The sequence below is a fragment of the Lasioglossum baleicum genome, chromosome 14 (assembly GCF_051020765.1).
Source record: "Lasioglossum baleicum chromosome 14, iyLasBale1, whole genome shotgun sequence".
Taxonomy (NCBI): domain Eukaryota; kingdom Metazoa; phylum Arthropoda; class Insecta; order Hymenoptera; family Halictidae; genus Lasioglossum; species Lasioglossum baleicum.
The window spans coordinates 8,332,027-8,348,716 of NC_134942.1; the positions used below are offsets into that span (position 1 = coordinate 8,332,027).

The 16,690-nt window shown below is 37.7% G+C and overlaps 2 protein-coding genes across 12 annotated transcripts in view; one reads left to right on the forward strand and one right to left on the reverse strand.

The window, feature by feature from the left end:
- LOC143215731 (BTB/POZ domain-containing protein 7) overlaps positions 1 to 6,586 on the reverse strand; it is a 43,918-nt gene extending 37,332 nt beyond the window's left edge. The window contains exons 1-10 of one of the 4 annotated variants that reach the window (XM_076438116.1): positions 5,850 to 6,586; positions 4,261 to 4,355; positions 3,291 to 3,548; positions 2,726 to 3,090; positions 1,896 to 2,446; positions 1,489 to 1,652; positions 1,023 to 1,407; positions 769 to 921; positions 532 to 688; positions 280 to 452 (exon numbers count right to left, since the gene is read on the reverse strand). In XM_076438116.1, coding sequence (XP_076294231.1) covers positions 280 to 452; positions 532 to 688; positions 769 to 921; positions 1,023 to 1,407; positions 1,489 to 1,652; positions 1,896 to 2,446; positions 2,726 to 3,090; positions 3,291 to 3,529 — 2,187 coding nt within the window. In that variant the 5' untranslated portion in view covers positions 3,530 to 3,548; positions 4,261 to 4,355; positions 5,850 to 6,586. Of the gene's footprint in view, positions 1 to 279; positions 459 to 531; positions 689 to 768; positions 922 to 1,022; positions 1,408 to 1,488; positions 1,653 to 1,895; positions 2,447 to 2,725; positions 3,091 to 3,290; positions 3,549 to 4,260; positions 4,356 to 5,327 lie in introns of all 4 variants that reach the window. The other 3 variants (XM_076438113.1, XM_076438114.1, XM_076438115.1) reach the window with 3 other exon arrangements.
- Positions 6,587 to 7,437: 851 nt separating this feature from the next.
- On the forward strand, positions 7,438 to 16,673 carry LOC143215732 (GTP-binding protein 2). 8 transcript variants are annotated; one of them, XM_076438121.1, is made up of 9 exons: positions 8,799 to 9,466; positions 10,033 to 10,210; positions 10,308 to 10,456; positions 11,580 to 11,858; positions 12,365 to 12,661; positions 12,796 to 13,056; positions 13,531 to 13,921; positions 13,999 to 14,284; positions 15,029 to 16,673. In XM_076438121.1, exons 4-9 carry the CDS (start codon positions 11,582 to 11,584, stop codon positions 15,311 to 15,313), a joined length of 1,797 nt encoding a protein of 598 aa, XP_076294236.1. In that variant the 5' UTR covers positions 8,799 to 9,466; positions 10,033 to 10,210; positions 10,308 to 10,456; positions 11,580 to 11,581; the 3' UTR covers positions 15,314 to 16,673. The 8 variants fall into 8 exon arrangements, with proteins under 8 accessions (XP_076294232.1, XP_076294233.1, XP_076294236.1 ...); XM_076438122.1 differs by having other exon boundaries at positions 10,308 to 10,427; XM_076438117.1 differs by lacking the exons at positions 8,799 to 9,466; positions 10,033 to 10,210; positions 10,308 to 10,456 and adding exons at positions 7,438 to 7,666; positions 8,013 to 8,655.
- The last annotated feature ends 17 nt before the right edge of the window (positions 16,674 to 16,690 follow it).

Sequence of the window (16,690 nt, forward strand, 5' to 3'; positions counted from 1 at the left end):
ATGTCGGACAAAAGAGATTGAGAAATTGTGGAAATTGGAAAACTATTGCCCCGCTTAAATTTTAAAAATTAGGAAATATAAGAGTAATCATTATAATTTAAGTACCATATTTATTTCATAATATAGGTCCTTTAATAGCAAAAGATCGTCTGCATTCAAATTTGAATAAGTACCCGGTGACTTATGGACGGCGAGTCTCGCAACATGACGATTTCAAATAACACGTAAGTTGCACTCCGTGTTATTTGAGTTGTTCATAGTGAATAAATGAACACTCACCTCCAACAGGTCCGCCACCGTGTCAGGTAAGTTGAACTCCCTCACAACACGTAGCCGCACCTGCCTGTTGATCTCATGCCGCGACGACAGTGGTAGATTGATAGCTCTCTGACAACTAGGAGACTGTCTCAACTTCTGCTCGCGTTTCATCATAGCTGCCAGTGTAACCGAATCTGGAACTTGAATAAAACCTAAACTGAACAAGTTCTTTCTAAGAGAGAAACATCATTGTATATTTGCAGTTAAGGGTACCTGGAAACGCGGCAGCAAGAACATCTACGCCTGCCGTGCCTATTGGTCTGGGTTTCTCGTCAACCATGTACAAGGCATCAGGAATATCGGCAACGTACCGTGGCCTTCGTAATCTCACTAAATCTGCTTCTTGGACCATCTGTTCCTCAACTAAAGACTGCAAGAAAACGAAGTATATGAATGTCTGCGCAAAAATTGTTGACAAAGTATAATGTACACTATGAAAGTTCTAGCTACCTTTATTTCCTCGTAATACGGCATAAATAGTCGTGGCCTTACAAAAAATCCATTCTTCTTCCCTCCTCTTATCCAAGCATTCATTCGAAGGTTCTCTCTTTCATCCCCTATCATGTGACTCGGTGGGGTTGACACCAACCCTCTCCTAATAGCCTAAATACAGAGAACACTTTCGTTAGTACATATTTAAATCGAAATTCAAATAGAACTCTCGGCAGCCCAATTTAAATCGAAATTCAACTTTCAATTCTTACCTGAGTCAGTGCTTCGCTGTTAGGCGGTAATATGTGATCCATCCTGACAAGAGGTAAAAGTTCGCTGAGTATCTCTCGTAATTCTATATCGCTTAGGTCCCTTTTCTTCAGCCCCTTTCTTGTCACGGAGTGCACTGTATGACTAAGTAAATTAGGCTCTCTGTCTTCCATACGGCGCACCAATTCTTGTTCCCCCCACTTGAGTACTGCCTGCAGTATTTCAAGCTCGCTGGCTTGCAAAAAATGACTTTGCAAAACGTTCGCCAAGTGTGCATGATCCAATTGATGGAGGATGGAAGAAGAGGCGACTGGTTGGAATTCCTCTCTAAGGTAATGCAATGCTTGTCTGTGTACCCATGCGGATCCGTGAGGTTGACTACCCCATCTGAGAAAGAAATAACCAAACGATAATGAATAAAATTATTTTCAGTTTCATATTTGACGGATTCTCTTATGGGAAACTCACTTCAGTACAGCTGGAAGCGATTCCAAGGTAAGGTATTCTAAAATAAGATCTTCACAACCCTGTGACAATATATCTAACTCCAAAAATCTGCCGATTTGGTACAATTCCATTGCTTCCTCCAAAGGACTTGGTCGAACACGTCCAGTATGAGTGAGAGCTTGAACCTAGGAGTAAACACATACAAATAAGTTGACGTAGTTTACAAATCAGTAACAAGTCACCTGATTTGAAAACACTGCATAACATAATACTCGAGTTTCAACGTGCAATAGAGGTAATTCTTATACATTTCTCTTAACTAGATGTGAATTTAACCGTTCAGGGACGACATCAGTTCACCATACTGATTCTGACAAATATTTGTTAGACAGTGCAACACGAAAGTATTTTCTGTACAATATATTTACCTCTCCGAGACTACCGGCGCTGTTTCCGCAACCATTACCTCTCATTATTAACGACAAATCAACGGTATCTAAATACACTGCATGTAATAATACTCTGGCGTATCGTTTCGGTATTACACTCTCATCCAAAACTATTCTAGTAGGTATATGAAGCGCCCTTTCTGTGTGATCTTCCCCCGATCTAGTCCGTCTTTGTATTAAGTTCCTGAAGAACGGAGATCTCGCAGAAAGTATCGCTTTATGACATGGCAGTTCTAACTTTGGCCGGAATCCGTATTCTGAACTTCCACTATCTGGTCTCTGATAATCACTGTCCGACGTGAACACTAGCGCGGCGTCCGCGTAATCACCGGTGTCCAGCAAATATCTGAGATCGTGTTCCAACGGGTTCGGCGTGCCGAATTCTTCCCCTAAGCGCCGCAGAAGGTTCGCCTCCAGGGCCGCGTCGTGTGGGCAAATATCACCAGTGTAGAGATATCGCAACAGAGCCGAGAACATTTGAACCTCCAGATTCGGTGTTCTCAGCTCCAGACATATCCTGGCACCGTACCCTGAAACGCAACGCAAAACTTAGCTTTACAATCAATTAACTATTAGATAATAATAATGAAGTATATATCGTAAAATAAAGTTAAATTAATATGAATGGTAGACGCTAAATCCTCATCTAACATTTTTTGAGGAAGTTCAAAATAAATATTAGCACCGTAATGCCTCGCACACTTAGAAAAAAATTAATAATGTAGGCAAACAAGTGTCCTCGTTCTAAATCATATTCTGGTCCAATAAATAAATAAATAAAAGAGAATGAAAAACAAACACACGTATACCTGGACATCCAGCCAGCAAGTCCCTGAAATACGGACAACGTGCAGACAACAAAGCTCTGTGAACAGGAAAACACGCTCCACGGTAAACGAGATCCACATCGGAGCAGTGTTTGTAATCGTATAACATTGACAAGTCTTGCTTATACGTTGCTGCTGGTGGCCTAGCTAATTCTGCTTGAACATGAAGGTCTTTTAATGCTGCCAAGGCCTCGTACTCTTCCAGAAGAGCTGTCGCTTCCAGGTGACTCCATGTCGACACCAAATCTCTGATTATTCTACCATGGTCACAGGCCTTCGAAGACCTGCGTCTTCGAATGAATTTCTTTCTCAACGTCGCGAACCCCGTCATTTTCCTCTTCTTTTCCCTAAAAGCGTAACAGATGGCCTGGCTTTTTCACTGAACTTTTTACAGAATTGTTAGCTCGGTATTAAAAAAGTGTTCGCTAAGATTCTGAGAATATCAACAGCTTCGGTTAATTATATGAGAGTGTATCAGCAAAGATTGGGGGAGCTATAAAATGCAAAGTATAAACAAGATAACGAAACAGAGTAAATGTTTGACTACCTGATAGCAATGCCATGTTGATCGGGATTAGCAGAAGATGAGAGTCTAGCTGCTTGGACTGAATCTCCACCTACACTGGTGATGCTTGACGATGCAGAAGCACCCATTCTATGTATCATGTAGGAAGCATCTCCCCGCCGTCTTTTCACAAACCAGCAATCCCTTTTATCGGAATTATGTGCCTCCTTTGGTCGTCTGCGTTGCAATACACATGGAGTCAAAATTCGGAATACATTCATTGCTCACCCAGACAACAGCCTGAAATCATTGATACACCAGGGTAATATAAACATGTCTCGAGGATTACTTCTTTTATCTGTTGTTAACAACACGTAAACCTTAAACCTTGACATTGAAAATTCTTTTGTATAATAACTTGTTTCAATATTCCTTAGAAGCTAAAATGTATGTACTCTAAGACTATAGTCAAACAGATAATTTTCAATGTCAACATTTCAGAGCACCAAAGCTAAATGCAATGGCTTTTCCTGTTCTTAAATGAACAATAAATAACTAACATGCAGTATAAGTAATTCTATATACAATATAGAATAAAATCTATAATTTAATTGTAGGATATATCGCGCGATTTGAAACAGTTGTGTTTCAGGTTTTTTTTTCTTTAAAGAACATGGACATTGAAAATTCTTTTCTATAATAATTTGTTTAAGTATTCCATAGAAGCCAAACAGATAATTTTCAGTGTCAATGTTCTTAAACGAACAATAAATAACTAACATGCAATATAAGTAATCCTATATACAGTATAAAATAAAATCAGTAAATTCGCATTATTTATTCTTTTTTTTTAGATTATAGAATAAATTGATTCGAAACAGTCGTGTTTCAGCAATTTCTTTTTTTTTAAAGAAGCTTCCACACACGCGCTTCGTGTGGTTTACGTAAAAACAACGAAAGTCGTCGATCGCATCTGAAACTTTCACTTTGTTAGCTAACGTATGATATTTACCTAGAAAGTGCTCTGCATTGATTCGGAAGCGCCTTTTAAATGGATATTTCAATGTCCGAAAATTTGTTCACCCATTTCCGACGAAATTATCGAAGCTTGAAAGGAATAAATTTTTGAAAGTCATCACATGTTCAAACATCTATTTATAATTTATTTATAACGATTAAATATCTAATCGGTGCAGAAGCAGCAAATACAAACACTATTTATAAAAATAACTTCTTGCGAACAAGCGTGGGTAAACAATATCGAAAATATTAATTATTTTTTAAATAACTTTTCTGTTCACCACGGTAACTTCAGATTAATAAATGAATAATGTGCAATTAAAAAAAATGTTTTAATTGAAGGATTTTTCGAGAAAAGTTATTATAACTACCCAATTCAATGCTGTAACTACTGGCAATAAAGAAGGATGCATAAGAAAAGTTAAAACACTTAGAACTAATTGTAAGATATTGCTAAATTATTAACATAAAAATGCTAAAAATATCAATACAAATTTTTATAGTGTTGTTTTTTAAAGAAGTATGCAAAGAGGAACATATTTGAAACGTAAAATCAACAATGCATTCAAAACTCCAGGAATACTCTCATTATCAGTGTTTATTATTGTACAGATGACCTTTAGTATCCAGTATACATTGAGAGCAAAGATTAAAGCGTGAGGTAGCAGGAAGTAAACTGTAAACGACATTAATATGATTTTCTGCTGAACAATATACAAGAAAAATACTACCACAATCAATTAACAATTTTCGCTTACAAAATTATTTTTTATTTCCATATTGAACACAATTCGTTCTCACAAAAATTTAGTCAAATACATAAAAATCATTGAATATATTCGTAAACAATAAACAGAAATGAACAAATCAAAAAAAGAACAAGTATACATATATATATAATTTATTGACAACTAACAAACTGCACAACTGTGTACACAAAATCATATCTGTAACAATACACATTCCACTAACACAAAATAAATCATCAACAATGCTAAATACTTTCACGTATAAAATAACGATGAACCAACGTAAATACAAACGGTACGTATACATTACACAGATGGACAGCTTCGGTGTGCACTGCTGCAAAATGCAACACTCACAAATTGAGGACACTTGGATACAACATCACTGGCACACTTATTCAAATCGAATGCAATGCGAAAATGCAGCACAGTGGAGAACGGAAAAACAGAAAACGATCTATGATCGAAGAGGAACTCGTCGGAATACGAGGATATCCAACGATTTAGTTCGATGAGAAAACAGGTCTGAATTGGTCTGACAGCAACACACCAATAGGTCAATAGTAGTCAGCTGAGCTATGATTGCGATCGCGTTACGTGTTAACAATGCGTAGGAATGACGTACGGGCGAGATGAGGTTCAATCACCTTCGCGCGTCCCCGCAAAAAGGTAGAAATAATTCGTAAAAGCTGAAGAAGATTGTAACAGGGAATGTTAGGGTACGCAGACGGTTTTCGAGCAGAGAGATACATCGAATCGATGTAAGCAAGTGGTAGCAACGAAGATGGGCGAACGGTGCAACATCCAGAACATCCGGAAACGTTTGGTTTACCTGGATATCTCGGATGCACGGGTTCTGTCCATTATTCCGATCCCGGCTAGACTTGTTCTGTCCCGAGCTGACACCAGTAATCAACACAAAGTGCGACGGCCATGTTTATACTCGTCGACTTGGTCGTCGTCGTCGTCTACATGTAAATAAAAGTTTATCACGACACTGTGCGTTCCTCACCACAGCCCGGTTCTCCTCCATATCATCACCGCAAACCAAAGTAGTAATTCTTTTTAGAAAAGAACGTCCCGCGTTAAACAAACACGATCCTGCAGCCGACGACGCATTGTTAAGAACACTGGGAACCAAGCACGAAAACAAACCCTAACGACGATCATACCTAACACGGAGATAACATTTAGAGAATTATTATAAGCGAAACTGCACCAGAGTTGAACGTGCACAGATAGTTTGTTTACGTTTCGCGACGCTTTCACAGATAACAGTGTATCGTTTAAAGGCATACACACAGCGACAGGATTTTTCTGACACGGAGAGATTCGTTCACTTCTGATCATGCGCGGATACGCGATCCCACGATCCCGGACACCGATCGTATATAGGTGATCATTGATTCGAAGGTTAGGTTTTGCGGCTCAATCACGATAATAATATATTCTGGTTTATTCAGGTTTATTGATAAACGATGGTAAACGACGCGTTTCCGTTTGTTTTATTCCGATGAATGGAATCGGGTTGTTGGAAACTGTTATCCTGCGTTTCTATGGAACTGATGAATTCTTTAGACTAAAGGTGGAGACACAATGCAGGCGGGCCACAGGGCCAGGGCCGTCGCATCTCGTTCGAACGTTTTGAAATTTTATGTTTTGGGGAATTGATGATTTTATAAGAATGTTATCAGTAGACTGCGGATCTTTATGCATTTATGCAGCAAAATTGAAAAGATGAAATTCGAAAATGTTGAGAAATTATTAAAATTGCAAATGTTAATATTAAAATCATTGAGGGAAGAAAATAACATTGAATTTATAGTTTCTATTTCTCGCAATCGATGCAGGCCATTGCAGGCAATTTTTATTTTGTATAAAGGTCCGCAGGTAATAATGTAAGTGATTATAATAATGTAAGTGAATTATTTAAAAAACGCATTCTATACTTGTTTGTTCGCATATATAGAAATGTATTTAGAGGTACATATAAGTATTTCATTTTTATTGTGTACAAAAGTGACGAAAATTAAATTCTAAGTGTATAAATAACACATCGATGACATGTAACTATAAAAGTACTTCAATGGAAAATTGATTTTCGATTTTTTCCTGTGTATATATTATTTTCAGACAGGAAATGAGTGCTCGTATAATTTAGGTTTCGGCGCATCTGCTATGTTGCTGAACTAAACAGTTTCTGTGGAAAATATCGAGTCGGTAAAACAGACCCGGAACCAGACAGCGTCTGGGTTCTGATCCATGCTAAACTTGAAGCATAGAATATCTCGTCTGTAAACCCAGTAAAATACCAACGATCCTCCAGGGGTGGGGTTCGATCAGCAGGATCTATCCTGCGAGGATAAAAGTCAACTTGACACTTGGCACTCTTGTAGAGTTGCGATATTGTGCAAAATTTCACGCGCTTACACGGTCAAAACAGTAACGTATCTATTTTAGGATGATGAGGTAGCAGAGCCTTGAGGCAGTTATATTGGCGGGAATGTACCGAAACAATCATCTGTTCCGGACAAAAAGACTCCAGGACGTATCCTACGAGTTACAAAATATACACAAATACTCATGTTATACATTCATTTTTCCGAATCAAATCATACCAATTTTTTAAAATTCTGCGGGGTGCTCAAGGTATCCCTTTTTATCGAGAATTTTACTTTACTGAGGCTGAAATCGCTGCGCATGCGCGTGAAATCTTGCACAATATCGCAACTCTGCACTCTTGTCCGAATCGTTGATGTTGATACTTGATACAAACCTTCTATTTAGCTCATCTTCTTACATCTACCAGCGTGATTTGTTACATATGTGTGCTATTTTTTAGTTTTCTATTGATTATTATATAGTGATTAGTTCCTTTTTGTATTAGCTTTTAAAGTTATTCATTAGTTATTAGTGCTAGTTTAAGTGATCAAAATAGTACATAATGGGCAGAAAAACTTTGTTGACTGTACAACAACGTGTGGATATTCTAAAGGAGTTGGAGGAATCCTCTATTGCATATGTCGCTGGAAAGTATAACGTACACCCCAAGACAATTAAACGAATCCAAAAATGCGCTGCGGAAATCAACAGCTTCGCAGAAAAAGGGCATCTGGAGAAACGTCGAAAAAATTTAAAGCTACCAAGGTTTGACGAGTTGGAACAACGGTTGTCTGTGTGGTTTGCGGAAAGGAGAGCCATGGGAGATACTCTATCGGATGTACTACTTCTAGAAAAAGCAGGTGAATTGAAAGAAGAGTTGGAATCGTGCTCCAATTTTAAAGTCAGCGCAGGATGGCTTGCAAAGTTTAAAAGACGTCATCACATTCGACTAGTTCACATATATGGTGAAAAAGTCAGTGCCAATGAAAATGATTTAACTATATGCAGTGAGCAGGAACAGAGGTTGTCAGGAACATTTGAAGAAAGGACCGCAGAGGAAGGAGATGAAGAAACAGCCATAGAGGAAGAAGATGAAGAAAGGGCTGCAGAGGAAAAAGATCAAGAAAATGGGCTCAAATTACATCCAAGAATAAGAAAGGACTTCGAGGATGTTTTCAAAGATTTGGAGCATCTCAAAAAATACATTCCACATTCAGCACAATGTCATGTAGACGGACTAAAATTAACAGTCTTAGGTAAGACAATTGAGATAGTTAATTATTAATTAATACGTCATACTATTCTAAGCATAACACAACATTTTTTTTAGGCAATACAACATCAATGAAAAGAGAACCCCCGTAACAAATTTTTAAACGACTTATTTTACATTGTCAGAAAAATGTGACAAATGTATTGATAAAGGTTGTAAAAGTTGTAAACAAAACAGTTTTCCTTTCCTTTTCACTCGCTATCCTCTTCTATGTCCTACAGTTACTCCATATCGCCAATTAAACCACTAAATACAATTGGAATTATATCGTATTTAGTGTGATTTTAATTAGAAAAATGTCAGAAATAAGTTGGTGAAAGTCCTATAAAAAAATAAGTGATAATAAAAAAATTTTTATTTATTGGCAATTATTTATTAGCATTACATTGTATGAGGACACGCGACTCTCCGCGTCTCTTTCTTTGCGCCCGACACTTTCACCGTCAATTAAACCATTAAATACAGTCGAAATTATGTCGTATTTAGTATGATTTTAAGCAGAAAAATGGCACACATAAGTTGATGAAAGTCCCTTAAAAAAAATAATGAATAACAAAGAAGTTTTGTAATTGGAGATTAGCAGTGGTTCACATCGATATACCAGATAAATAGATCTTCGAGACTTGAGCTTCGTGGCCCCTGCGGCGTTACCCCTCATTGTCAGTGAAATGGGTAGGCAAGGGAGAGTGATCGCGATCGCGGAGACCCTCAGGGATAGAAATCGCGATTTTACTGTGTATCATTTTCGGGAGTGTGCAGCAAGCAGCAAGGAAAACTATCATTTATAAAATGCAGTAAGTCTCGGATCATCTTCTGATTAAATCGTCGTGCGTAAATACGCGATCACGTCGAATGTTTCCGCTGTCATTTTTCATTTGTCGACGTTTGCAAACGTTGTATTCTTTCGAATCCAAGTTTCTATCGATTCTACGAACGCAATCGCTTTTCGCCGCAGTTCCATATGCAGTTCGATCCAGTTCGATCTTTGTCTGTGTTTCACGAATATACTTTGTTTGCACAGTTTTGTTGCCACTGTGTTGTACCGTGTAATTGTGTAATATATATCGGTAGCGATGGGACTGATTGACTGATTCACTGATGCAATGTACAGGGTGCGCCGTCTATAGGTACCATATGTTAAATTCTTATAAAATAGTGGAAACTTGGTTTGCGATATTTATTTAATTTGGTTTAAACCATTACAAAATATTCGTTTTTGGAATAAAACGTCGGGCAAATGGTCGCCTTTATGAACGACGCAAAGAAATGCTCGTTTTTTTAGGAATTTTCCATAACTTTTTGCAACGTTTCGGGCATTATTTCTGTTATTTCTTTGCGGATTGCATCTTGCATCTTTCAGCTTTTGGAGGCACCGTGGCGAGCCAACATAAACTTTGGACTAAGTATACCCACAGGAAAAAGTCTGGAGACGTCAAATCGGGCGAACGTGGAGGCAAATCGTAATCGCCATTTTTCGGGAACAAACTTCAGTTTTGATAAAAGAGGACTGTTCTCTAAAATATATTTCTACAATATCGGTGCGTTGATCCATTGTGAATAATGGTATAAAATGAGCTGCGAAAGAGTTAGTATTATTCTTCGAAATGTTTACGAATAACAATTGTGTTACTACAGATGGCGCACCCTGTATATCGACGATGCTCAACAATTCGATATCTGAATGCTCACTGAATGCTCAATAAAAAGTTTAATAACAATAGCCGTACAACGGAACATCTGTACAGAAATAACTATGTAAATTTAGAATTTCTGAAATATCTTGAGTAAGAATGCGCAATATACATTGGATATCTACACAGTGCAGCATATTTATATTTATAAAAATAATGATTCCATTGTAACAAATACAAAACGCTTGATAACACACAATCTGTAAATACAGAGGATTAAAGATAGTACAGTAAACATTTTTCTTGGAAACAGATAACAGAAACAGTAAAATAGATAATTATAAAATCGGTGTCATTTTTGATGAAGGTCTTCGAGACTTATCATTAAACATTTTTCATTTCGAAATATGAATCATCTATGAAAAATAGTTGTCTTGAGAGGATAACGAAGAAACGATAATTTTTTTCGGTTCAATTCAATAGTAGATCGATATTCGCTATTTATGTGGTATGTCAGTGCCACCACTACATGTGTACACAGCTGTGATGCGTATGTGACGCGATATGTATATATATACATCGGTTTGGCGCGCTCAAGCATTTTCCACTGTATCTTGTCCTTTTGAACGTGATTCAAGTTCGATCAAACCTTGAATACCGTGTAAAGGAGACCGATCTAAACATGCGATAACGGGAGTTGTTTACCGACGAACTACATAAATGCAATATCGCGATTGACACAGACGCGGATACACGCCGGATATCGACGCGTATCTATACCAATGCATTTCTGAAGTAAGTTAAACCTCGTAAAATACAAGAAAACAATTTAAAAGATCGAATTCTCATTTTCGAAATCGTGGTGTCAACATCGACAGCATTCTGACGCAACAACGGAAATGTCACGCAACAGAAGAATACACAGTTCGAGACACAATAAACATTTTGGTTAACAATGAAGATCGTTTGTAAAATTCTAGTTTACCACAATCGCTATTTACACATGTTAAAATGACTTTGATAGATCTATTTCATTGGTGCGTATAACGAATCTACTAAATTAGAAGTATTGTAAAACAATTCGTATGTTACGTTTGTTATGTTTGAATAATAGTTTTTGTATAAATATGTATCGTATATTGTAAATGACATAATAGCCAAACGTGATGCAATATTATGTCACAAGCTATAGCTTGTATTTTGACCTTTCCGATAAGTCAGGTGCTCTAGTTATGTTTGTTCGTTGTCAAAGAAAATTGTTATTTTGTATTTCCAGATATGGAGTCGTTCTTGGAACTGTTTGGTCCAGGCAGTGAAAGAGACACGCGCAAGGAGACATGGAATGACTCAGAGAATGAGGAGAATGGAATGTCAGATTGCGAGAATTCTAGCACCAATGATGACCAGGAGGAAAGATTGCCACCGGAGCCGGAGCAAGGCAACATCGAGTACAAACTGAAGTTAATCAATCCATCTAGTCAACGGTTTGAGCACCTAGTAACGCAGATGAAGTGGAGGCTTAGGGAGGGTCATGGAGAGGCTATTTATCAAATTGGTACAAATTAAATCATTCCCAATAACGAGGGATGGGATCAAGTTTAATAACCAAGTTTCATTTCATGGGTTTTGATTACCATTTAAAAGCAATAATGTTTCAATGATTGTATTCGAAAAGTATTCATTTTATACAAACTGATATCGACCCTCGGACTAACAAAAGTTCTTATAAGTTTCAAAAAGATACTTGCAAGTACTTCGACGTTGAAAGGAATCGAATCTTCCGCAAGTAGTACCCGAATCTTGGAAAACTGTATAAAGTGTTTTAAACACTTTATTTACTAAATTTGTAACTATTTAAGAATATTTCATTTACAATACTTGGTTTTAGCCTATTTCTTTTTTTATCCATGATATTTCTATTTCTCAAAGTGCTTATAGAAAGTTTGAATTCAATCGATCAAAGTTCAAACTTGTTTGCGAGGTACTTGATCGCATCCCTACCATTAATTACACATAAATACTAACCATCCATTCATTGTCTGTTGTTCTTTCCACGATTAGGTGTGGAGGATAATGGAAGGCTGACAGGTCTAACGAGAGAGGACATGAAAGCATCCTTGAAGACTTTGAACGACATGGCAGCTAGACTAGGTGCTACTACAACTATATTACGTGAAAGACTTGCCAATTCTAAAAATAAAGATATATCCACACACAGTAGCAACAAGGAGGAAAGGAGTGTGGCGGAAATATTGGTGAAAAAATTGAGAAAGGGAGACGGAGAGGATCAGGATAGTATCATTGATCTGAGACTCGCTGTGACTGGCGCACAGGATGCTGGGAAGTCAACTCTCTTAGGTGAGAGGATTAGCAGAGGACATTTAAGGTAGAGAAATATACTTAGTGTTTACTCTGCCACGCTTGTTGCTCATTTAAAAATCGATAACATTATAACCAAAGCCCAAGTGCTAAAATATTCATTTTGTATACAGGTGTACTGACGCAGGGCGAATTAGATAATGGTAGAGGAAGAGCGAGGCTGAATATGCTGCGACACCTTCACGAAATAAAGACGGGTCGTACCTCCTCGATTTCGCACGAGATCGTAGGGTTCGATAGCGAAGGACACATGTTGAATTATGCGGAAATGGCGACCGCCGAAGAAATATGCGAGCACGCTTCAAAAGTGGTGACGTTTATAGATCTCGCCGGGCATCGTAAATATTTAAGGACAACGGTGCTAGGTCTTACCGGTACGGTATATTTTGGATGTTATTTCTAGACTGCAGATCTCGTACATCAGTATTCTTAATCCGTCCCTTATTTCACGAACTGAATCTGTCTCTCGGTGTTAAGGGGACAGACTCGTTTCCAGGATTGCAAGGGTGCAGAAGGAGTTTTCTCATTTCTCGATAATGCAAAGATGGGATTTTTCAGTAGCCAAAAGCGCTAGATAAGAGATCAGTTTAGACCATTGTCTCTCTCAAAAGTCCTAATTTTACGTTTACGAGGCGTAATTTGCATTATTAGCTGTCGCAGCTTTATGAAAATAGCTACACGCGCAGCTGTATGCTTCCGAATAATGAAAATTACGCCTCGTAATCGTAAGAATAGGAAATTTGCATTATCGAGAAATGAGAAGGCAATCCAGCAAACGAGTCTACCCCCTTAAGAAATCTTTTAATTGTTCAAGATACATCGAATTGACACATGCCGTTGTTTTCCAGGGTATTCACCTCACCACGTAATGCTAGTCGTAGCACCGCCTATAAACGAAGCGTCGCAGGAGCACATGGCTTTGTGTCTTACCCTAGGACTTCCAATCTTCATAGTTGTAAACAAAATCGACCTTGGTCTCTGCAGCATCGCGGAAACTATAACTCAATTAGAGAACGCGATTAGCGCACAGGGTTATTCGAAACAGTTATTAATGTACAACGATGGCCACATACCGTGGGACTATGAATCAGATGTGATACCAGTGTTTAATGTAAGTTGCGTCACGGGAGAGGGTCTGGAGAATTTGACGAATTTTATTAAGAATCTGTCTCCGCACGATGTGAACTCTACGGATTCCGAATCGGAATCCTGCCTGTTCCAAATCGACGAAACGTTCAGGTACAAAGGAAAAGTACAAAACAAAAGGTCCGTGTTGATAGACCATAAAAAGAATGGGTTTGTTTGTTTTATTATAGGGTAGCAGGTTTAAACGAACCTGTCCTAGGCGGATTGCTCGTAAAAGGAGCGATCGCACCTGGCACTCGACTACTGGTAGGACCACTGCCTGATGGGGAGTTCAGTCCAGTCAAGGTCGTCAGTTTACATCGCAATAAGGCACCGTGTTGCTTAGTCAGAGCATCTCAGAGCGCCAGTCTAACGTTAGCGCCGCCTAATAATCGCAGCCCTCCCCTGCCCCATCTTCGGCCGGGGATGGTCCTGGTATCACTATGGGACCAGCCGCATGCGACACTCTTCTTTCAAGTACGTGTGCCACACTGTACCGATATTGTATTACAAAAGTGGATTAACATTGACAAATTGTTAAAGGTCAAAGAGTCAACATTCTGAGCCACTTTTTTCCTATAAACATACCCATCGCTCAGTCTTCGTTTCCGAGATATTTGCAAAAAAACTTTAAATAAATCGAGATTACGAGTACAGTTCATTCTGCATGTTTGAATGCAAGACACTCAAAAATAAATTATTAATATCTTGAATCAACTGTTTATTGGATACATTGTGCTCATTATTTCAAACAAATACAGTAAAGTCGCGATCTAGCTCCCATCGCCTGTTCCGAGCAGGGACAGATCGTGTAGGGAAACTATTTTTTTTTATGACTGTGCCGACCGCGCCGAAAGTATGTACAAAAGGACAGCATGTAAACACGGACTGCGCGGCAGCTCGAGCTTCTTTGCCCCTCGCTGGGATGCCCCCAGTGGAAGGGGTAAGCGAAGGGACAGTGATGGTGGAGATCCTCGGGGAGCTAGATCGCGGCTTTACTGTAATTAATAATTACTAATTATTTACAAAGAGGTAGTCCTCTCCGATTCTGATGAAATTTAATGAAATTTAACGAATGAAATTTAAGATTATGCAGTTATACATTTTCAATAACTTTTTCCTTTTTGTATACCAGGGTCTCTCTTTTAGAATTCGAGATACTCGCAAAAATCTATTGCTATTACAATATTTACCTAAAAGTGATATTAGAAACCTTTTCAGGCGACTGTGTTAATCGTGTACCACGCGACAGCAATATACTCTGGTTTCCAAACGACAGTGCACGTCGGGAACGTGAGGCAGACGTGTATCATCAAGGGGATAATGGACGCGAAGGATAAAGGTCTTCAGACGAACGATAAAGCTTCCGTGCTGTTTAGGTTCGTCAACCATCCGGAATATCTGCACGTTGGTATGCGGCTCTTGTTAAGGGAGGGTCGCACCAAAGGGATCGGTAAGATCACGCAGATATTCCCGTTGATAGGTCCACAGAACAGTATTCAATAAGTCGAAAAAAAAACATTTTTGCGTGTAAAAAGTATTAAATGTTATAGATTGATTACAAAGATATAAAGCGTTCGGCTATTCTAAAGTGATATGCGGTTAGAATACCCGTTTTAATGTAAATTACATAAAATAACGTGCGATCTCTTTGGAACAATCTTTGTACGTGGACAGTGAGGTGTGATGTTGTGAACAAAGTATGAGATAGTTTGTTTTATGGGCGTAGAACGGTTACGTGCCTATCAGGCTTCGATTTTCTTTGTGTAGCCCTGTTGCACAAATTAAACATTTCTTCAGATCTAGAATAATTTCATTCTATATTAATCTTTTTCTTTGGATGAATATAAAATTGATGTAATACCTCATACAATACTGAAATGTTTAGTAATTGATTAGATACCAACATATTTAAGAATCTAAACAATATTTTTTGAGTCATCACTCCAGTGTTAAGGGCTAGATGCTATTTTATTTATTATTTGGCTGTGAAAACAAATGATTCCTTAATTTACTTCTTGGTTCGTATTAGAATAAATTTTCACTGAAATCATTTTCTCTTTGAAAATCAAGTTATAATGACTCAATGAATTTATTTCAAAGAAAATGTGCCTAAGCCTGATACGTACCGCGTAGACACGTTTAATTCGGTATCGTGTATGGTTTTCATTTTGTTTATTCTATCTAGAGCAGATGAATGCCTGGAGGCAAAATGTAGTATATATTTGGGATTGTTCGAAATAATACCACAAAGAAAAAAATGATATAATCTAAACCAAGAAAAAGTGTAATAAATATTTTCTGTTTCAAGTGTGAAACAAAGATTCTATTCAGGAATGAACTTTACCACTACTATTATTTCGTATTACGGAATAAATTATTGTCTCGATAACATAAACGAGAAGTTCTGTTCGAGAACAGTCGTAATAATACGAAAAGTCTCTAAAAAGAAGTTTATAAAACTTTTAAGCTAACACACAGAACAAATATTTTCGTAATCGATCACTATCATAGAATGATGAGTATCGAATAGAAGAATTTTCAGTGTATAAATTAACAAACTCGACAACGATTCTGTGTATTGCAAAAAGATGTTTCCGATAGACAAAGTTACTTAATTACGAGACGGTTGTACTTATGCAAATATATATATATAAAGCTAATTGCGTGAAATTTTTTATATGATTTGAGGCTACATATCGTGCAAAAAAGTTATGTATGTACTACGTGGAAAATTTTTCTGATAAATTGTTATACAGCCGTCCAGACGAAGATCTTCAATATATTTCTGTTGCATCGGATTATAGTCTTTGTATTATCAATTGTAAAATATCTTGAATAAAAGGAACAAAATTGACGTATCTAATCTGAGAAAATACTTTT